The sequence below is a fragment of the Phocoena sinus genome, chromosome 4 (genome assembly GCF_008692025.1).
Source record: "Phocoena sinus isolate mPhoSin1 chromosome 4, mPhoSin1.pri, whole genome shotgun sequence".
NCBI classification, from domain to species: Eukaryota; Metazoa; Chordata; class Mammalia; order Artiodactyla; family Phocoenidae; genus Phocoena; species Phocoena sinus.
This window is the reverse complement of record NC_045766.1, coordinates 84,450,137-84,471,548: the sequence shown is the minus strand read 5'-3', so window position 1 is coordinate 84,471,548 and position 21,412 is coordinate 84,450,137. Positions and strand designations below refer to the sequence as shown.

At 38.3% G+C, this 21,412-nt stretch overlaps 1 protein-coding gene and 1 pseudogene across 5 annotated transcripts in view; one reads left to right on the top strand and one right to left on the bottom strand.

The window, feature by feature from the left end:
- CCDC191 (coiled-coil domain containing 191) overlaps positions 1-21,412 on the bottom strand; it is a 105,067-nt gene that overhangs the window by 21,256 nt on the left and 62,399 nt on the right. For 2 of the 5 annotated variants that reach the window (XM_032630515.1, XM_032630516.1), the window contains exons 10-14: positions 20,465-20,910; positions 19,541-19,653; positions 16,684-16,766; positions 16,377-16,406; positions 15,835-15,936 (exon numbers count right to left, since the gene is read on the bottom strand). In XM_032630515.1, the coding sequence (XP_032486406.1) occupies positions 15,835-15,936; positions 16,377-16,406; positions 16,684-16,766; positions 19,541-19,653; positions 20,465-20,910 (774 nt within the window). The remainder of the gene's footprint in view (positions 1-15,834; positions 15,937-16,376; positions 16,407-16,683; positions 16,767-19,540; positions 19,654-20,464; positions 20,911-21,412) is intronic. The other 3 variants (XM_032630518.1, XM_032630519.1, XM_032630517.1) reach the window with 3 other exon arrangements.
- LOC116753120 lies at positions 3,318-7,480 on the top strand (annotated as a pseudogene).

Sequence of the window (21,412 nt, the reverse complement as noted above, 5' to 3'; positions counted from 1 at the left end):
GTATTAAAAATAACTATAACTACAATAACTTGTTAATAGATACACAATATAAAATTGAGACCAACACATAAACTATGGTGGGAGAAGTGTAAAAGTGTAGAGTTTTTGTATGCATTTGAAGTTATCAGCTTAAAATAGACTATTATAACTACAAGATGTTTTATGTAAGCCTCATGGTAACCATAAAGCATAAACTTATAGTAAATATACAAAATATTTATAAATCACAGCACAAATACATATAATCAAAGCACAAAGGAATAATGCAAGAGAGGAAGGAACAAAGGAACTACAAAACAGCTAGAAAATAATTAACAAAATGGCAATAGCTAGTCCACACCTATTAATAATTACTTTAAATGTACATAGATTAAGTCCTTCATTCAAAAGACACAGAGTAGCTGAATGGATTAAAAAAACAAGACCCAACTATGGGCTTTCTATGAGAGGCTCACTTCAGCTTTAAGGACACATAGAGACTGAAAGTGAAGGAATGGAAAAAGATATTCCACGCAAACAGGAACCAAAAGAGAGCAGGGGTAGTTATTTTACATAAGACAATATAGACATTAAGCCAAAAATGATATCAAGGACAAAGAAGGTCATATCATGATAAAGAGGTCAATTCATCAAGAAGATGTAACAACTTAAAATATTTATGCATTCAACATTGGAGCACCTAAATATAAAGCAAATATTAACATTTTGAAGTGAGAAATAGACAGAAATACAATAACAGTAGTGGATCTCAATAACCCACTTTAAACAATGGATAGAGCATCCAGACAGACAATCAACAAGGATATATTGGACTTAAACAACACATTAGACCAGATGGAATTAACAGACATATACAGAACATCTCATCCAACAGCAGCAGAATACATATTTTTCTCAAGTGTACATGGAACGTTCTTCAGGACAGATCATATGTTAGGCTATAAAACAAGTCTTAATAAATTAAAAAAGACTGAAATCATACCAAGCATATTTTCCAGCTACAATGTTATGAAATTAGAAATCAGTTACAAGAGGAAAACTGGAAAATTCACAAATATGTGGAGATTAAACAACATGCTTGTGAACAACCAAGGGTCAAAAAAGGAATCAAAAAAAATTAAATAATTTAAAAATATCTGACAAAAATGAAAATGGAAACACAACATACCAGAACTTATGGGATGCAGCAAAAAGCAGTTCTACGAGATAAGTTTATATGCTTACATTAAGAAAAAAGAAAGATCTCAAATAAACAACCTAACTATACACCTCAAGGAAATAGAAGAAGAACAAACTAAGTCCAAAGTTAGTAGTAGGAAGGAAATAAAGATCAGAGCAGAAATAAATGTAATAGAGTAGAAAGACAATTAAAAAGATCACAGAAACTAAGAGCTGTTTAAAAAAAAAAAACCAAAAACAAAACAGAGAAACCGTTAGCTAGACTAAGGGGAAAAAAAAAAAAAAAAGACAAAACCAGAAATGAAAGACATTACTACAGAAAACTGAGAAATACTAAGAATCCTAAAAAAACTACTATAAACAATTAAATGCCAACAAGTTAGATAATCTAGAAGAAATGGATATATCCCTAGAAACATGCAACCTACTAAGACTGAATCATGAAGAATTAGAAAATCTGAATAGACTAATTACTATAGACTCAATCAGTAATCAAAATCTTGGATTTGACACCAAAAGCAAGGGCAACAAAAGCCAAAATGAATAAGCAGGACTACATCAAACTAAAAAGCTTCTGAACAGCAAGGGAAACCATCAACAAAATGAAAAGGCAACCTATAGAATGGGAGAAAATATTTGCAACCACATATCCAATAAGGGGTTAATATCCAAAATATATAAGGAACTCATATAACTCAATAGCAAAAACCCCCAAAAAACTCATTTGAAAAAATGGGTAAAGGATCTGAAAAGACATTTTTCCAGAGAAGACACACACAAATGGCCAACAGGTATGTGAAAAGGTGCTCAGCATCACTAATTATCAGGGATACACAAATCAAAACCACAATGAGCTATCACCTTACACCTGTTAGGATGGCAGTTATCAAAAAGACAAGAGAAAACAAATGCTAATGAGGATGTGGAGAAAAGGGAACCCTTGCACACTGTTGGGGAATGTAAACGGGTACAGCCACTGTGGAAAACAGTATGGTGGTTCCTCAAGAAATTAAAAATGGAACTACCATATTATCCAGCAATCCTACTTCTGAGTATATATCCATAGGAAACAAAATCACTGTCTCAAAGACATATCTGTACTCCTATGTTTATTGCAACTTTATTCACAATAGCCAAGGAATGGAAACAAAGTAGGTATCCATCAATGTATGAATGGATAAAAAAATGTGCTATAGATACACACAATGGAATATTATTCAGCCTTAAAAAAAAAAGAAGGAAATGTGGTCATTATTGACAACATGGATGAATTTTGAGGACATTATGCTCAGTAAAATAGGCCAGACAGAGAAAAACAAAAATACTAAGTGGTATCACTTATATGTGGAACCTTAAAACAAAAATGGGTTGAAATTGTAGAAACAGAGTAGGATGGTGACTGTCAGTGCCTTTGAGGTGGGAGAAATAGGTAGGGCCTGGAAAAATGGTACAGACTTTCAGTTACAAAATGAATAAGGTCTGAGGACCTAATGTATAACACGGTAACTATAGTTAACATTTCATAATTGAAACTTACTAAGAGAGGAGAAAATAAGCGTTCTTACACACACACACACACACACACACACACAATAAGTATGTGAGGTGATGGATATATTAGTTAACCCAGTGGGAATCCTTTTACAATGCCTACATATATCAAATCATGTTTTATGTACATTTTAAGTATCTTACAATTTTGTCAATTACACAATAAAACAAAACAAAACAAATGCAATGACCTAAAAACTCATGAATTTCATTTCAACAAATAGCTAATTATTTTAATTTGAATATGTAACCACTAAACAGCATGTTAATCATGGTAACAGAACACTGGAACATTAAAAAAAAGGAAACAATTCTGCAAAGAGGGTGAGGAAAAGTTCCTCATGAATCCTGCAAGAATCAGGGCTATGCATATCCTTGGATTTATTCAGCATTGTTCACAGAAATGATTTACATCTCACCAAGTTACTAGAAAGTAAAACAGTTAGGAGAGCAATCAGTATTTTCCCCTTATTATTATGGGAAACGTAGTAATATAGCCCCTTCATTTAGATCATGGGGTAGAAATTTATATATGAATAATTCTATTCAAATTTAAAGATACTTCATACTCCATTAAAAGTCTAGTGATGGCTGTTACACAAGTCACAGGAGCAAAAGCAAAGACTTCAGACTGTCTTCACAGTAGTTGTCAGTCTCTGCAGTAAAAATCACTTAATTTAAGCTTCTTTTTCTTTATTTGCCACAATTTCACTTCAAGAAAACAGTTGTGGTGAATCGGCTGATTCTGACAAGCTACTTAATTGCCTGAGTCTTCTCTGAGGAAAAAAAAAGAGAGAGGGCACTGGAACATTTCTAAGGTGGAAGGGAGATTTGCTCTGATCTTCCAATCCACACTACCTTTATCTGTACACATTCCTCAATGAATATGAAATGTCCATATTCTCTAAAGGATTCAACCAAAATTACCTTCATAATCTTTATTAGACAGTTGAGATATTGAATGAACAGAAAAATTATTTTCAAGAATTTTCTTATGACCAACAAGAGGAAGCTGAGAGTTAAATGGAGAAGAAAATGGAAGCTGGCCATCTTCACATCCACTGAAATGTCCTTGTAGCATCGAGGCAGCAGTTGCAACTTGTAGACAGGAATCTAACACAGTAAGCGTCTGGAGAAGCCCTCAGGCTCGGCCAACCCTGTTCACACACACACCTAAGTTATCTTCCTAGAATTACAACTCTATGGCTGGTGTTGTAGCCTCTTAAGGAAAACCATTTTCATGTGGCTTCTGAGGGAAAATGGCCTACTTATTTATTTAAAAAAAATTTTATTGGCATATAGTTGATTTACAATGTTCTGTAGGTTTCTGCTGTACAGCAAAGTGAATCAGTTATACATATACGTATATCCACTCTTTTTTAGATTCGTCTCCCATATAGGCCATTACAGAGTATTGAGTAGAGTTCTCTGTGCTATACAGTAGGTCCTTTTTAGTTATCTATTTTATATATAGTAGTGTGTATATGTCAATCCCAATCTCCCAATTTATCCCTCCCCCACCTTACCTGCTGGTAACCATTAAGTTTGTTTTCTACATCTGTAACTCTATTTGTTTTGTAGATAAGTTTATTTGTACCTTTTTTTTAGATTCCACATATAAGTGATATCATATGGTATTTGTCTGTCTCTGTCTGACTTACTTCACTCTGTAGTGACAATCTCTAGGTCCATCCATCTTGCTGCAAATGGCATTATTTCATTCTTTTTTATGGCTGAGTAATATTCCACTGTATATATGTACCACAGCTTCTTTATCCATTCCTCTGTTGATGGACATTTAGGTTGCTTCCATGTCTTGGCTATTGTAAATAGTGCTATAATGAACATTGGGGTGCATGTATCTTTTCAAATTATGGTTTTCTCTGCATATCTGCCCAGGAGTGGGATTGCTGGATCATATGGTAGCTCTAGTTTTATTTTTTATAAGGACCCTCCATACTGTTCTCCATAGTGGCTGTACCAATTTACATTCCCACCAACAGTGCAAGAGGGTTCCCTTTCCTCCACACCCTCTCCAGCATTTATTGTTTGTAGATTTTTTAAAAGTATACTTTTCCATGGAAAAATAGAAAGAAAAACATTTAATAAATCAGATACCTGCTTGAGCCAAAGTTTTGTATTCATATGCAGCAATTTACTTTAAATGTGTATTTCCTCCCTTGATTAAGGTTTCCTCAATAGAGTTGGCTGTATTTCATTACTAATACTGTATTTTCCATTTCCTTGTATAGAAAATGTCCATAACACCTGCATCTAAGGTTTATTGGGAGGATTACATGAAATGATGCTGTCTGCCTTGAGACGGCACTTATACTGGGGATCTATGCAGCTAGGGTTTCACAGAGCATAATTCACTCAGGCTAAAAAGGGACACAAAATCAGGGTATCTTTCTGATTTAAATTATTCAACAAATGATATGCAACAAATAAGGCTCATTTGAAATATATATATATATCTCCACCACTACTGCTTTGAAAGAAAGACAAGGAATTACAGCAAGAATTAAGAGGAATACAGGGCAGTCGACACCATTCCCACACTCTGCCTTCCATCCATTATAAGCCACCCTTTCATTGTGCTCTGGGACGTATTCCCAGTTAGGCACTCCTGTAATTTATAGTCTTTGCCCTCTTGTATCATGAATTTCTCCCTCGCTACTAGATCATTCCCATCAATACGCATATATGTGCTGATACCTCCCATCTTTTAAAAAACAAAATAACACTCAAAAGACCAACTGCCAACAGAAAAAAAAATCCTTCTTCGACCTCATGTGACCCCTATTATATGGGCTCCCTTCCCAGCAGTCCACTGAAAACACTCTTATCTATGTCATGAATAACCTCCATGTTGCCAAATCAAAGTTTCACTTGTCTGTCCTCTTTTTAATTGAACCCAGCAGCATTTAGCCCAGTTAAACACCATCACTTCCTTCCAGAAATACTTTTTTCTCTCAGCTTTTCAATAAACAGTTCTCCTGGTATGCTTTCTACCTCACTAGTTCCTCATCCTCTGAGTAGTTATTCATATATTCTAGGACTTAGTCCTGGATCCTCATATTTCTCCTCTATCCAGTCTCCCAAGTTGATTTCATTCACTTCCAGAGCATTAAAAACACTTGACATGTTTTTGACTCCCAGGTTCCTTACTACAATCTTGATGTCTGGGCTTATATATTCAACTGCCTATTTGACATGTTCATTTGGATGTCTAATAGGTATCTCACATTTAACCTGCCCTTGTGGACCTTATAGAGGCCTCCTCAGCATCTAGCAGCTCAAATATCAGTTCTTCAGAGAGGCTTTCCCCATCTTGCTTTCCCCATTATACCTCTCCCTCTACTTCTTAGTTATTATCTTATTTATTGCCTGTTTTCCCCACTAGCATATAAGCTTTATGAGGGCAGGGCTATTGTCTGTCTTCTCCACTTCTCTAATATCTAGAACAATGCCTAGCACATAGTAGATGCTCTACATATATTTGTTAAATGAACAAATATGCTTGCTAAGCAATTATGAAAGACTTCAAATCTTGCCTGGTCTTCTCTGATAAATTATCTTTCCACCATAAACTTCATCAACTGTCTATTAATACAAAGCATATTTACACAGCCATAAAAGTTACTGCCTGGTAAGTATTTCTAGAATACTTTTAATAAAAATAAAGCAATGGGATGTTAAAAGGAATTTAGATTATCTTAAAAAGATCATTGTGTGAGACCTGTGACTGGCCATCTTACTGCTGCATCTGACAGGCTATCCTGTCAGGGTCACAGGGATATTAAGCCACCACTTGGAGCATCACTGACCATGCTGCCATAGGTGGTACTTCTGCCATTGCTTAAGTGGCCCCTCTCTGAAGAATGCAGTACTTGTAGATACAGGCAAATTGCAGGTAACAAGAATCTTTCACAGAGGGCAGCCATGTCTAGACCTTGAACCACTTCTTTTTTGTTTTGTTTTGTCTTGTTTTTTGGGGTTTTATTTTTTGGCCGTACCATGCGGCTTGTGGGATCTTAGTTACTCGACCAGGGATTGAACCAACGCCCTCAGCAATGAAAGCATGGAGTCTTAACTACTGGACCTCTAGTGAATTCCCACCTCTTTTTTTTTAATATGGAGGACAAATTTGTCATGGGCTTGTCCCTGAGGAATTCTTCCAGTTCTATATCCTAAAACTGGTATCACAGAACTGATCTTGTGTTTTCTACCCAAAGAAATATATGTGATTGCTAGAGACCTTTATCAACAGTAGGGTTGCTCATCTATGTAATTAGAAAGAAGTATGGTACCTCTGTTGGACAATTTGCTGATAAACTTAATGAGCAAAAACAGTCCAACTAGAAGACAGGAAGCAGGCTTCCATCAAACACATCCAGGATGCAACTGATTTGGACAAGCCACAGCAGGCACTGGTTGAGAAGTGTCATTAACTTTTTTGATGTTCAGAGGAATAACACTGCTATGGCCAGGGAGGTTGCTTACTGGTAACGGCTATATAAAGTATATAGGAGGTCAAGAATCACCTGTGCAGAAAATGGTGCATCAAAAGGAATACAACCACATGATAAACTGGGTAGAAAAACACATTGTGTAGAGCATCTTTGCTCAGAAGCAAAAGGAGACAATTGCCAAGTGCGTTTTAGATCTAAAGCTGCTCCCAAAGAAAGCTCAAACAAGTCAGTCTATAAATGCATCCATCTCAATTGAGACAGCTACAAACAGCTGATTTACTAAATGGAAACTAGTCTATGTGACAAAATCTTTTTGTCTGTTGTTGTAGACTGAACTTACATTTTACCTTTCATAAAAAAGAAAAGATTTGGGCTTGGATAGTGAGAGAAACAGAACAACCTATTGGCCAGTAATGTATTTCTCATCCTTCTTGCTCTGTATAAGCAGTTTGCTTCCAGCAAGAAACAAGCTGGACAGATAGATAACAAATTAATGACTTTTTATGAGCCAATCAGAGAACTGAAGCCATCCCCAAATCTGGAGACAGGCACCTTCAGTGAGACACAACACCCAAGCATTTGCTTATCTGAGGCAGAAGCTACCCTACACCATGAGCCAGTAAGATCATTAAGCTAGAAATCTGGCTAACTGCTGAGGGCCAAGGGTGGGCCGGCATGCGAAGGGTGAAGCTCCTGGGGGGTCACAGTCATAGGGAGGTTCCTACCTTTTTGCTCTAGGAACTCCACCAGGCTCTCACAGAGAGGATCAGGGAAAATCTGGATAAAGTCCCCACCGTGGTTCTAGCTGGGGGAGAGGAACAGCAACCATTGCAAAATCTGCCCCTACTCTTCTCCGCGGCTTCATCTGCAAGCAGCGCCACCTGAAGGCACTAGTGTAATGCCACTGCAGCTGGGGGAGGGGAACTCTGCCCAGAACAGCCTCCCTATCTCATTCAAGTGAAGAAGGAACCTCACAGAGGGAAGGGCTTTAAGGTCACAGACCAAGACAGTGGATACTGAAAGAAGGGAACACAGGGGCAGGGAAAAGCTCTGCCCCTAGGGTAGGAGCAGAAATTCTTCCGAATGGCCAATACGGTGCACTCCCAAGAGAACAGTGCACTCCCAAGAGAACGTTAGAGAATGCTCCCCTCATCCACACACCAGCACGCTAGCAAACCTCTAGTAATAACAGAGGAGTACAGCTGGAGGATTGCAAGAGACAGATTTTCTCAGGGAACAGCACAAAGGGAAGACCTAAAAAAAAGTCACTAGTGAACACTGAAGTCTATGGTGCCCATAGCAACAACAAACCTCAACAATGGTAACCATAGCAACAACAAACTGCAAACATAGCCCAACGCCTGGCTACATTAACACAAATCTCCACACTAAAGGGCCATTTATCTCAGTTTCTATTGCCCTGTACACGTCTGGCTTTCAACAACAAAAAAATCAGACATTAAAAGATAAGAAATAAACAAAGTCTGAAAAGATAAAGCCATCATTAGAACAACACTCAAATATGAAAGATGTTGGAACTATCAGAGAGGAAATTTTAAATAACTTATGATAATATTAAAAGCTCTAATGGAAAAGGCAGTCATCATTCAAGATTAGATAAGTAATCTTAGCAGAGATATGGAAACTATAATAAGGAGTCAAATGACAATGCTAGAAATCAAAAACACACGGTAATAGAAATGAAGAGGGCCTTCAATAGGCTCATCACTAGACTTGATACAGCTGAGGAAAGTATCAGTTTACTTGAAGTTGGGGCAATAGAAATTATATAAACTGAAAAGCAAAGAGAAAAAAAGAGTGAAAAAAAACAACAGAGCACTGAAGAGCTGTGGGACAATATCAAACAATGCAATACAAGCGTAACTGGAATCTCAGAAGGAGAAGAAAAAATGGGGCAGGTAAAATATTTGAAGAAATAATGGGTAAAACATATCCTAAAATTACAGACACAAAACCACATACCTAAGAAACTTAGAGGCCACCAAGCAAGGAAAACAAACAAACAAACTTACTATACCTAGACATATCATATTCAAATTGCCAAAACCCAAAGACAGAAAACATCTTGAAGGCAGCTGGAGGAAACCAATCGTACCTACTCTTATGGATTTAATGTTTTTGTTCCCCTCCAGATTCATATGTTGAAGTCCTAAACCCACACCACCCACCGCCCCAGTGTGGCTGTATTTGGACATGGGGCCGCTAAAGAAGTAATTAAGGTAAAATGAGGTTCTAAGGGTGGGATTAGTGTCCTCATAAACAGAGACACCAGAGAGCTCACACACTGTCTCTCTCCCTCTCTGTGTACATGCACCGAGGAAAGGATGTGCGATGACACACTGAGAAGGTGGCCTTAACCATGCTGTCACCCTGATCTCGGACATCCAGCCTCCTGGATTGTGAGAATGTTAATTTCTGTTGTTTAAGCCACCTGCCCTGTGGTATTTTGTTATGGCAGCCTGAGCATACTACGATATCTACAAAGGAACAAATATAAGAATTAAAGCAAACTTCTTGCCAGAAACCAGACAAGCAAGAAGACAACATAATGACATTTTTAAAGTGTTGGAAAAAAAAACTGTAAAACCAGAATTCTATCAATATACCCTGTGAAAATACCCTTCAAAAAGGAAGGAAAAATAAAGAATTCTCAAACAAGTAAAAACTAAGGGAATTCATTACCAGTAGACCAACCCTGTAAGAAATGTCAAAGGACATTCTTCAGGCAGAAGGAATATGACATAGCTTAAAAACTTAGACCTACACAAAGAAATAAAGAGCACCAGAAATGGAAGAAATGAATGTAAAATATAATTTTCAGCTTATTTTTAAATACACTGAAATATAACTATAAATATAAATATAAAATATAAAATATAAAATATAACTATAAAGCAATATAACTATAAATATAACTATAAAGTGACAAGGTGATGGGTATTTATAATATACATAAAAGTAAAATATATGACATATATGACAATAATGGTGAGAGACTCAATCTTCCCCCTGAGATCCAGACTAAGGCAAGGATATCTTCTCTCAGTACTATTCAACCTTGCACTGGAAGTGCTAGCTAGTGCAATAAGGTAAGAAAAAGAAAGAAAAGGCATACAGATTGGAAAGGAAGAAATAAACTGCCTTTATTGGCAGACAATATGGTGGTATGTAGAAAATCCCCCCCAAAAAATCTACCAAAAAACTTCCTAGAATGAATAAGTGAGTTTAGCAAGGTTGCAAGATACAAGGTCAACATACAAAAATGAATTGTGTTCCTACCTACTAGCAATGAATAAATGGAATCTGAAATTTTAAAAAGATGTCATTTGCAATAGCACCACAAAAATAAGTACTTAGGTATAAATCTAACAAAAAATATATAAGATATGTGGAAAGCTATAAAATACTCATAAACAAATCAAAGATCTAAATAAACGGAGAGCTATATCATGTTCACAAATTAAAGACCCAATGTTGTTAAAATGTCAACTCTCCTGATTTGATCTACATTCAATATGATCCCAATCAATCTCAATACGATCCCAAATGTAGCAAGCTTTTTTATACAAATTGACAAGATTGCCAATTTACATAGAAAGAACAAGAAACTAGAATAACCAAAACATTCTGAAAAAGAAGAATAAAGTGGAAAAATTCACATTGTGAGACTGAAAGATTTACTATAAAGCTACAGCAATCAAAGATAATGTGGTACTGGCAAAGGACTACACATAAAGATGAACAGAACAAAATAGAGCCCAGAAATAGTCCCACATAAATGCAGTCAACTGATTTTTGACAAAAGTATAAATGTAATTCAATGGAGAAAAGAGAGCCTTCTCAACAAATGATACTGGAACAAATGGATGTCTATATGCAAAACAAATGGATGTCTATATACTTTACACCTTATGCAAAAATTATCTCCAAATGGACAACAGATCTAAATGTAAAACATAAAACTATAAAACTTCTTGAAGAAAATATAAGAGAAAATCTGAGTGACCTTGGATTTGGAGATTAGTTTTTGCATACAATACTAAAAGCTCATCCAGTGAAAGAAAAAAAAATCAATAAATTGGACTTTATCAAAATTAAAACTTTTCCTCTGTGAAAGTCGCTGTTAAGTGAATTAAAATACAAGCCACAGACTGGGAGAAAATATTTGCAGTCACGATCTAGTAGAGGACTTGGTCCAGAATATATAAAGAACTCTTAAAACCCAGTAAGAAATAATAAGATAATAAGCAATAAGAAATAACAACTCAATAAGAAAATAACTCAATTGAAAAATGGGTCAAAAAGATCTGAACAGACACTTCACCATATAAGACATTTAGAAGGCAAGTAAACAAATAAGATGCTCAATATTATTTGTTGTTTGGAAAATGCAAATAAACACCACAATGAGATACCACTCATGACACACCTATTAGAATGCTTAAAATGCAAAAAACAAACAAACCAACAAACAAAAGGACAATAACAATTGCTGACAAGGATGTGGAACAAGAGGAACTTTCTGGCAGGTATGCAAAACAATGCAGCGACTTTGGAAGAGAATTTGGCAGTTACCTAAAAAGTTAAACATAGACTTAGCATACTACCCAGGAACCACACTTCTAGGTATTTACCTAAGTGAATTTAAAACTTACGTCTAAACAAAAACCTACATGTGAATGTCTGTAGCAGCTTTATTCATAATCGCTAAAAACTGGAAGCAATATTAACAAAAGAATAGAGAAACAAATTATTTCAGAATAAAAAGGCTGTTTTTTAAAAATGGCCTTCAGCATATAAATAAAAAGGTTTTGAAGAATTCTGAATAACAAGTGAAAATACTCATGATAAAGTCCTAAATGAAAAAAGCAGCTTAAAAACTATATACACCTACACACACAAATTATCAACTTAATTATTAAAAGAGAGAGATGCATCGAGATAAAAGAACAGAAGTAAATATTCTAAGATATTAAGAGTAGTTACCTCATAGATTATTTTCCCCCATCTTTTTTGTATTTCTCCGGTGTTCTACAATGAACAGATACAAGAGGAGAAATGTTCTGTACTGTGTATTTTTTAAATGGTCTCACTTCTTTACAGTAGCATGCCCCCAGTTCTTCATGAGATGTTGCTGGCTGCTCTATAAAAAGGGTTCTTTGGTCAGCCATATGTGACTGCTTGGCACACTGTCCCTCTTCTGGAGACTCATAATACCTGGTAGGATGTTAAAGGTTCTGAGAAGGCAGCTAATAATGAAACTTGTTTAACTTGATTTTTTTAACCAGCATTTACCAAATTTTTTTGACCATAGAATTTGTATTTTCTCAAAACTACTTAATATCTCAGGAACTACTAGGATTACACAGAACACATGTTGGGGAAATGTTTGCTTAGAACCCCTCTGGTAGTTTTTTTTTTTAATAGTAATCTTTTATTTATTTATTTATTTATTTATTTATTTATTTATTTATTTATTTATTTTTGGCTGTGTTGGGTCTTTGTTTCTGTGTGAGGGCTTTCTCTAGTTGTGGCAAGTGGGGGCCACTCTTCATTGCGGTGAGCGGGCCTCTTCACTATCGCGGCCTCTCTTGTTGCGGAGCACAGGCTCCAGACGCGCAGGCTCAGTAGTTGTGGCTCACGGGCCTAGTTGCTCCGCGGCATGTGGGATCTTCCCAGACCAGGGCTTGAACCCGTGTCCCCTGCATTAGCAGGCAGATTCTCAACCACTGTGCCACCAGGGAAGCCCCCCTCAGGTAGTTTTTAAGGGACGTAACTGAGCTGTTTCTGGAGATTTCTTTGGCTGATTTAGCAAAGGATGAATTATATATGCCTTTTGCTCCATGGACAAGACGACCCATTATGTGGATACCAGTCAGCCTCTTCCCCCAGCCACTGCTGTCATTGCCCAATGGGCTCATGAACAAAGTGGCCATGACGGCAGGGATGGAGGATATACATGGGCTTATAAACATGGATTTCCCCTCACCAAGGCCAACTGGCTATGGCCATGCTGAGTGCCCAATCTACCAGCAGCAGGAGAAACTAACACGGAGTCTTCAATACGGCCCCATTCTCCAGGCTGATCAGACAGCTGTCAGGTGGCTCAGACAGCTGTCAGGTGGCTGATTATATTGGACTGTTTCCATCATGTAAAGGGCAATGTTCTATTCTTACTGGAATAGACACTTACTCTGGATATGGACATGCCTTTCCTCCCTGTAATATTTCTGCCAAAACTACCATCCATGGACTTACAGACCATCCCTGGATTTACGGAATGCCTTGTTCACAATGATGATTTCCGCACAGCATGGCTTCTGATCATGGAACTCACTTTACAACAAAAGTACAGCAAAGGGCCCATATGCAAGGAATTTACTGGTCTTATCATGTATCCCACCATCCTGAAGCAGCTGGCTTGCCAGAATGGTGGAATGGCCTTATGAAGACTCAGCTGCAACACCAGCTAGGTGGCAGTACCTTGTAGGTCTGGGGTTAGTTCTCTGGAAGTCTGTAATATGCTCTGAACCAGCATCCAGTACATGGTACTGTTTCTCCCATAGCCAGTATTCATGGGGTCCAGGAAGCAAGGGGTGGAAGTGGGAGTGGCACCACTATAACTAGCAAAATTTTTGCTTCTTTTCCCACAAATTTATGTTCTGTTGGCCTAGAGGTCTTGGTTCCAAATGGGGAAATGCTTCCACAAGGAGACATAAAATGATTCCACTGAACTGGAAAGAATGCCACCTAATCATTGTGGGCACCTCATGCCTCTGAATCAACAGGTAAAAAAGGAAGTGCTGGCTGGGGTGACTGACCCCGGTTACTAGGGGCAATGGGACTACTACTCCACAATGGAGGTGAGGAAGAGTATTCCTGGACTATAGGAGACCCCTTAGGGATCTCTTAGTATTACCATGCCCTGTGATTAAGGTGAAAGGAAAACTACAACCCAATCCATGCTGGACTACTAATGGGCCAGACCTTTCAGGAGTGAAGGTTCTGGTCATCCCATGATTAGCAGTGATGCTTGCTGAAGACAAAGGATAGAGTGGGTAGTGGAAGAAGGTAAATATAAGTACCAGCTACATCAACTTGACCGGTTACAGAAATGAAGACTGTAATGGTCATGAGTATTCCCTTCTTATTTTGCTATGAATATGTTTGTGTGTATATGTATCTTGTTTTCTTTCCACTCTTATTCCCTAATGTAACATAAGATGTATTGACTTTGTGTCATGGTTAGCAAGGAGAAGAATAAACATCACTCAAGGACTTTACCTCTTCTTCTGGGGAAGGGGTGTTCATGTTCAGTTGTATGCAGGATAGTTGTATCATGTTAGGCAGAATTATGATCTTGTTGTTTATTTGGAGACTAGGTATGGTTTAGGGAGATGTCTATGGGTGCCAAGTTGATAAGGCATGGACTTATGATTTTATGTGTCAACTTGACTGTTCCACAGGGTTCCCAGATTAAACATTTCTGGGTGTGTCTGTGAGGCTGTTTCCAGGCGAGATTAGCCTTTGAATCTGCTGACTCAGTAAAGCAGGCTGCCCTCCCAAATGTGGGTGGGCATTATCAAGTCCTTTGAGGGCCTGAAGAGGACAAAAAGGCAGAGGAGGGAGGAATTTGCCTGTTTTTTGCTTCTTGTCTGCCTGTTGAGCTGGGATATTGGTCTTCTCCTGCCCTTGAACTGGGATTTATACCACTGGCTCCTCTGGTTTCAGGCCTTTGGACTTGGACTGGAATTACTGGAATTACCAGCTTTCCTAGGTCTTCAGCTTGCAGACAGCAGCTCCTGGGACTTCTCACCTCCATAATCCTGTGAGCCAGTTCCTCATAATAAATCTCTTCCTATACATATATCTTATTGGTTGTGTTTCACTGGAGAACCCTGACTAATACAGTTTCCAATTCAAATCCTTCTTCTGTGAAAATACTTCTGATTCCTCTAAAATCTTCATGGATCTGGCCCTGTTCATATAACTCTCTTGATCTCTTTTGGTCTGTGAGGCACAGGACAGCATATGCTTGTACTATATTCTCTCTGACAGGTGTGTATTTTTAGGCCTTATCTTTCCAACTAGAATTTAATAACCTTGAAAGTAAGAGCTTTATCTCTTACTTCTTCTGTATTTTCTTCCATTTGTTCGTTTGTTTGTCCATTCATTTTTCATCCATTCAGTAGATTTTCTGAGTTTCTACCACTAGCCAGTTCAATAGTGAGTAACATCTGAGCGCTCCCTTTATTCTTAGGGAGATTACGGTTTAGTTGGGGATACAGAAATGAATAAGATAATCAAGAAACAGATACATAATTATAAGCCCTGGTAGTACTTTGAAGAAGATATACTCAGAGTCTATAAAGGGGGACCTAAGCTAACTCTGGGTAAAGAGGAGGGTAGGACAAGGCAGGAAAGGCTAACCATGTTGAGTTAAGATCTGAGGAATAAATAAGTTTCCATTACATAAGGTAGAGAAAGGGTGGAGGCGAGAGAAGAGTGTTCTAGACTCAAGTTCTCCGGAGGGAAGGTGCACAGGACCACAGGATTGCACACAACAGGCTTCAAAGGACAGGTGGCTGACCAAATAGAAACTACTAACCATTTTCTTAAGTCTCTTCTCTTCTCGTTTTTTCTCAAGCTGAGCCTCCTTTTCTTCTGCCTCCCTCTTCCGACGCTCCTCCTCTTGGGCCTTTAACTGGGCCTGATCAAGATTAGAATTTGTAAAAATCAGAACCCTCAATTTGTGTGGAAATAAGATCTTTTATGTTGAGGAAAGTCAAGTATCTACCACAGTGCTCGCCCAGTCTCTGGAAGAAGCCTGCGCTTTGTGTTAAAAGTAGAAAGCCTGACCAGCAGGTGGTCAGTAGTGTAACCTAAATGTTTCTCCAAAAGAATTCTCTTCTACTTGGGAAGATGAGACTAAGCATGAATAAGACCATTAACTTTTCATTACAAAATGATTAGTTTTTAGTTCTTATTTTCATTTATGAAATACTAAGTCCAAATTATATATAGCGTAAGAAAAATTTTTCTTCCATTTCACCAAAAAACCCCAAAGCTGTTAGAACTATTTATTTTTTCTTAGTAGGTACAAAATTTACTTCTGGCAGTCCAGGTCAAAACTTTGGAAGAATTACTCACCTTTGTAAACTTATCAGGTTGGACATTTACCTGTAACACATTAGTCTTGGTTATGTGTAAATCTCCTAAGTTGCCAGCTCCCAACAACTTTCATAATATTTCCTTCCTGCTATACTAATGATGCTGATGTTTTTTCCCTTCATTTTCCTAAAATTATCACAGAGTTCGGGCCGGGAGGCAAAAAGCCATATCCAAAGTTGGTGTTACACTATTGCCTTAACGGTCTTAAACAAGCTAGGTTTCATCTTTTAATAAAGACCTATACAAATCCTTTTTCTTGCTTCACTTTGCATTCTTGATTTATTACCAGTTTCTCCTCTTCTTTTTTTTTCTTCCTCTCTGCCAAGATCCGCCTACGTTCAGCTCGCTGAACTGCTCTCTCTTCCATGGCTAGAAAATAGTAATGCAGATCCAATATAAAAAATATAAGGAATGCTGCAAAAGAAATGTCTCCATTTTATAGTAAAATTTAGTGTTATTATTAAAAGTTTTCTTTTAAGTTGAATGTTCACAATCTCAGAAATATATGTGTGTGCATAAAATTTATATAAAAATATAATTACAGGGCTTCCCTGGTGGTGCAGTGGTTGAGAATCCGCCTGCCAATGCAGGGGGCATGTACAGGTTCGAGCCCTGGTGCGGGAAGATCCCACATGCCGTGGAGCAACTTGGCCCGTGTGCCACAACTATTGAGCCTGCACTCTAGAGCCCACAAGCAACAACTACTGAGCCCGCGTGCCACAACTACTGAAGCCCATGCACCTGGAGCCCGTGCCCTGCAACAAGAGAAGCCACCGCAATGAGAAGCCCACGCACCACAACGAAGAGTAGCCCCCGCTCGCAGCAACTAGAGAAAGCCGTGCACAGCAACAAAGAACCAAAGCAGCCAAAATAAATAAACAAACAAACAAATAAAATTAAAAAAAATATACATAATTACAAAAACTGTAGGTATACACACACACACACACACACACGCCCTACAAGTTAAAGACCTACAATCCCATCCTCAGCAATGATGAACAATTTGCAGATTAATTATGTTTTTGTTCACACTTCTATTAGAATAACTGTTCACTGGTTTAAACAAGATAATCTGTCTTGATGATACTTTTAGTACGTGAAACCCAGAAACCAGAATTTTAATCTGATAATTCTTTTAATGAATGTAGAAAACTTTAATTACATCTAACAAATACTCTGAGAATAGAATCACTCCTCAGATCCCACTGAGTTTGCTACTTTTTCCTAAGTCACTATACATATGTCTGTATATGTAACAACAATGACAACAAACAAACTGAAGTTTGGGGTCATAATGATTACATTTGTAAACTAGCTTTAAGGCCTGGATATCCAGATGGACAGGAAATGGAATCGTACTAGGCATCTGAAGAACTGGCATCTGAATGAATTCAAGTGTCAGACTCCTGTTCTTGACAGTCTATTAAATATCCATCCAAAACAAGCAAATGTGCAAGATGGCTTGACAATACGACTCTGTAACCAGTTGGGGTTTCATAGGCAGGGGGGCATGGGTGGGAAGAGTATCAAGTTCTGCTCACCTAAGTCAGCCAATGGTTACTTTCGGTTCCTTGTGCTATGCTACAGAGAAGAAAATTTAAGTCCAAGTTTCAAGAATTAATAAACAAAAATCTCGCCAGGCTATTTCTTACAGATATTAAGTGTCTGCTTTGCTGGAAAAAGAATAGTGGGGTTGGCACAGATGGCAGGAATGAGACTCTCTTTAAGGGGGCAGAAATAGACTAGAGGATTAAAGTGAGAGAGCCCCGAGAGGCAGAGTCTGTGGTAATATGGCCTTTTTCCATCTTTTCTAGAGCCAGTCATTAAAGACTACTTGAAAAGTAACCAGGTGTTCTAAAACATGCAAAGTCTTTGATCGGATAATAATTTTTTAAAAATAATCACACCAAACTGGGCATTTCCTGAGCATCCTCACTGGTGGACAAAGAGGGCATAAACTGCTGACCTGGAAGAGAGTCAATGTAAAGATGGCTGATTTCTTCATTAACAGGGATGGACTTCAGGCACAGTGTCCTTCAGGTGACATCACTTCCTGTTAGGGCAGCAATCTTACCATAGATGAAAGATCAGATTTACAAACCACAATGTAATTGTCAAAATGCCTACCACTTCATATAAACATATGTTCAGTGCATGACTAAGTACAGAGTAAAAACAACTGGCAGATTCACTTGGGGGGTTCTAAGGAATACTTCTGTTCTCATAGTATGGTTTGGTTTAAATAATGATTTCTATGCACATCAAGAATGTTATTAAAATGTCTGGTTTGATTTGTAGAGACGTGGATGGACCTAAAGACTGTCATACAGAGTGAAGTAAGTCAGAAAGAGAAAAACAAATATATATCAATGCATATATGTGGAATCTAGATAAATGGTATAGATGAACCGGTTTCCAAGGCAGAAATAGAGACATGGATGTAGGGAACAAATGTATGGACACCAAGGGGGGAAAGTGGCAGGGGGTGTGATGAATTGGGAGATTGGGATTGACATATATACACTAATATGTATAAAATAGGTAACTAATAAGAACCTGCCGTATAGCACAGGGAACTCTTCACTCCACTGTACAGTAGAAACTAATACAACATTGTAAAACAACTATACCTCAATAAAAAAAATGTTTTTTTAAATGTCTGGTTTGTGGATTTCATTCTAAAAGCCTATCATCAAGGCACAACCCATTAAAAAATGATGTAATAACTTGATGTGGATTGCTGTAAACTGATCAATATTTTAATGTTAACAAAGTACAGTGACAGGTGATCTTTATCAGGTTTATTCTTAGCAGCTACATGGAATTTTTTATTTGTGTAATTGTCCCATTTCTAAAATCACAATCCAAATTACAGAAAAATGCTTAAACCTTTTAGCAATGTTTTGTTTGTTTGTTTTTTGTTTTTGTATTGGCTAGGAAGACTAGAAAGTTTGGCAAAAAGGGTAGGAAAAAGTCGTGGCGTTCTCTGGTGTATCCACTTCTCATGTGTCTACCCATCTTAGACTTTGACTAGGTTCTGCCGAGTCTCAAAACCCAAGAGTTGCCAGGATTCAGTCCCAACACATTCTACTCCAAGAGGAAAGATAACCACAACCAAGGCCCCACCAAGACAGCCCTGCCTTTCAGTATGGGATGGGGTGCCATCAGCTGCCTTGGATTCCTTCTGGGTCCAGACAGAGAACTTCGGGAGTCACTTCTACTACCTTCAGTCCCAGGGGAAGCAACAGGAGAACTGCGGGAAAAAAAAAAGGAACAGAATTCAAACCAATCACCAGCTTCATTCAAAGCCCTTGTATCTGAGGAACTCAACACCTTTTACAAACTTTAATTAATCCTCACTTTCTGAAATAACTATGTATTATTATACCCATTCAATAAATTGGTGTAATGAGGTGTGGAAAGGTCGAGTGATTGGCCTGAGTCTACAATGTGAGTCAGGCGCTCTGATTCCCATCCCAGTGCTTCAAATCAACACATCACCCATTTCTTATCCTACCATTTATCACACATACTGAGTATGTCACAAGCATGTCTAAAACCATCTTAAATAGCTTTTGAGAAATTTGGACTCTAATTCTAGGCTCAAAGATGTTTACTTTTATCTCAAACAACTACAGACTTAAGCTAGGTAACTGGCCATAACCAAGGGCTGCTCCATTTGGACCTGATATTGTCTGACCTTGTTATCAGCCCTAAACATACTCAGAAATCCAGAAATTGAGTTAGAGCAAGTAAGCATTTTTCTCTTTTACTGGTATAATACTGCTATAGTATAGACAGAGCTCCTCAGACAAAGGCAGCCACCATACAAATGCTAACTATATAACGGGATCCTTATAGGCAGCCACTTGCCTTACATACGTTTTGGTACCTGTCACATACCAATCACCATGCACGGGGATTCTCTGCTTTGCTAGTGCACAGTAAAAGAAAAGGAGTAATTATAGAGTCCGGACGCTGGGTAAAGTTCAGGAGCCTTTCAATCACAAAGTAAAAAACCCCAAATAAAGAGTCCAAAGAGTGCTCTGATACAATGGACATACTTTGGAAGCACCTGGCAGGTTCTTTTTCGTTCATCTTCTCCAGGGTTTGAGAGTAGGCAGCTCTGTGTGTTAGCATGCCCTGCTGCCCGCCGAGCCTCTGCCAGCCGCTGGTTTTCCCTCAGCTCCAGAATTGTTTTCTGCTGTTCCTGAAGTTTCTTCTTCTGCTTTTCAATCAGCTGTTGCTGGAAGATGTGGCGGTTATGGAAATGACCCATGCACATAGGTTCTGCTCTCTGGCTGCTGGTTCTGAGCTTCTCTTTGTTGCCAGGCTGTTGGGAGGGCTCAGCGTCTAGGGCCTTGTGCGGTTTAGTGTCAGATGTATCCAGAGGGACATTCTGGAGGGGAACCTGCAAGATGTCCTTTGTTGGTCTTCCTAGGTGGGGGCTGGGCACATAACCATTGGTCCCCAAGGGAGGCTTTTCCCACAAAGAGGGGACGGCAGCCGCCTGAGAGAGAAGGAACGTGTGATAGCTCAGCTATTTAAAGGACTGTACTGGTGAGATCCAACTCTACCTGGTCAGCACTGTTCTGTTTAATGGCACAACTGCCCTGTACCCCAGCCAGAGCTGCCCTGTGCTCCTGGCCTGACCATCTCAGAAGCCACCAGCCTTAGCTCCGTGAGTCACTCTTAGAACGTGCCCTGCTGCTCACCACAGAAGCTGGTGGGAGAGTGGGTACAATCGTACGAACCACTGCCATGGCCAGGATATGTGGAATCGGAAAAATGTGCTCTTAGAAATATCTAATTTGGATAGTTTGTTTGTGAATTAGGCATGATTACTCCAGATATATATTCCAGGAATTTAATCTGCATGAATTGACCCTGAATTTTGCAGGAAATTAAAAATATTGTGGCAAAGTATATACTGTTTCTCAAGAAAGTTTGAAAACTAAGGAATAACTTTACAAATCAATAATAGCTCTTTAATAATAACAATAGCTCTTTAT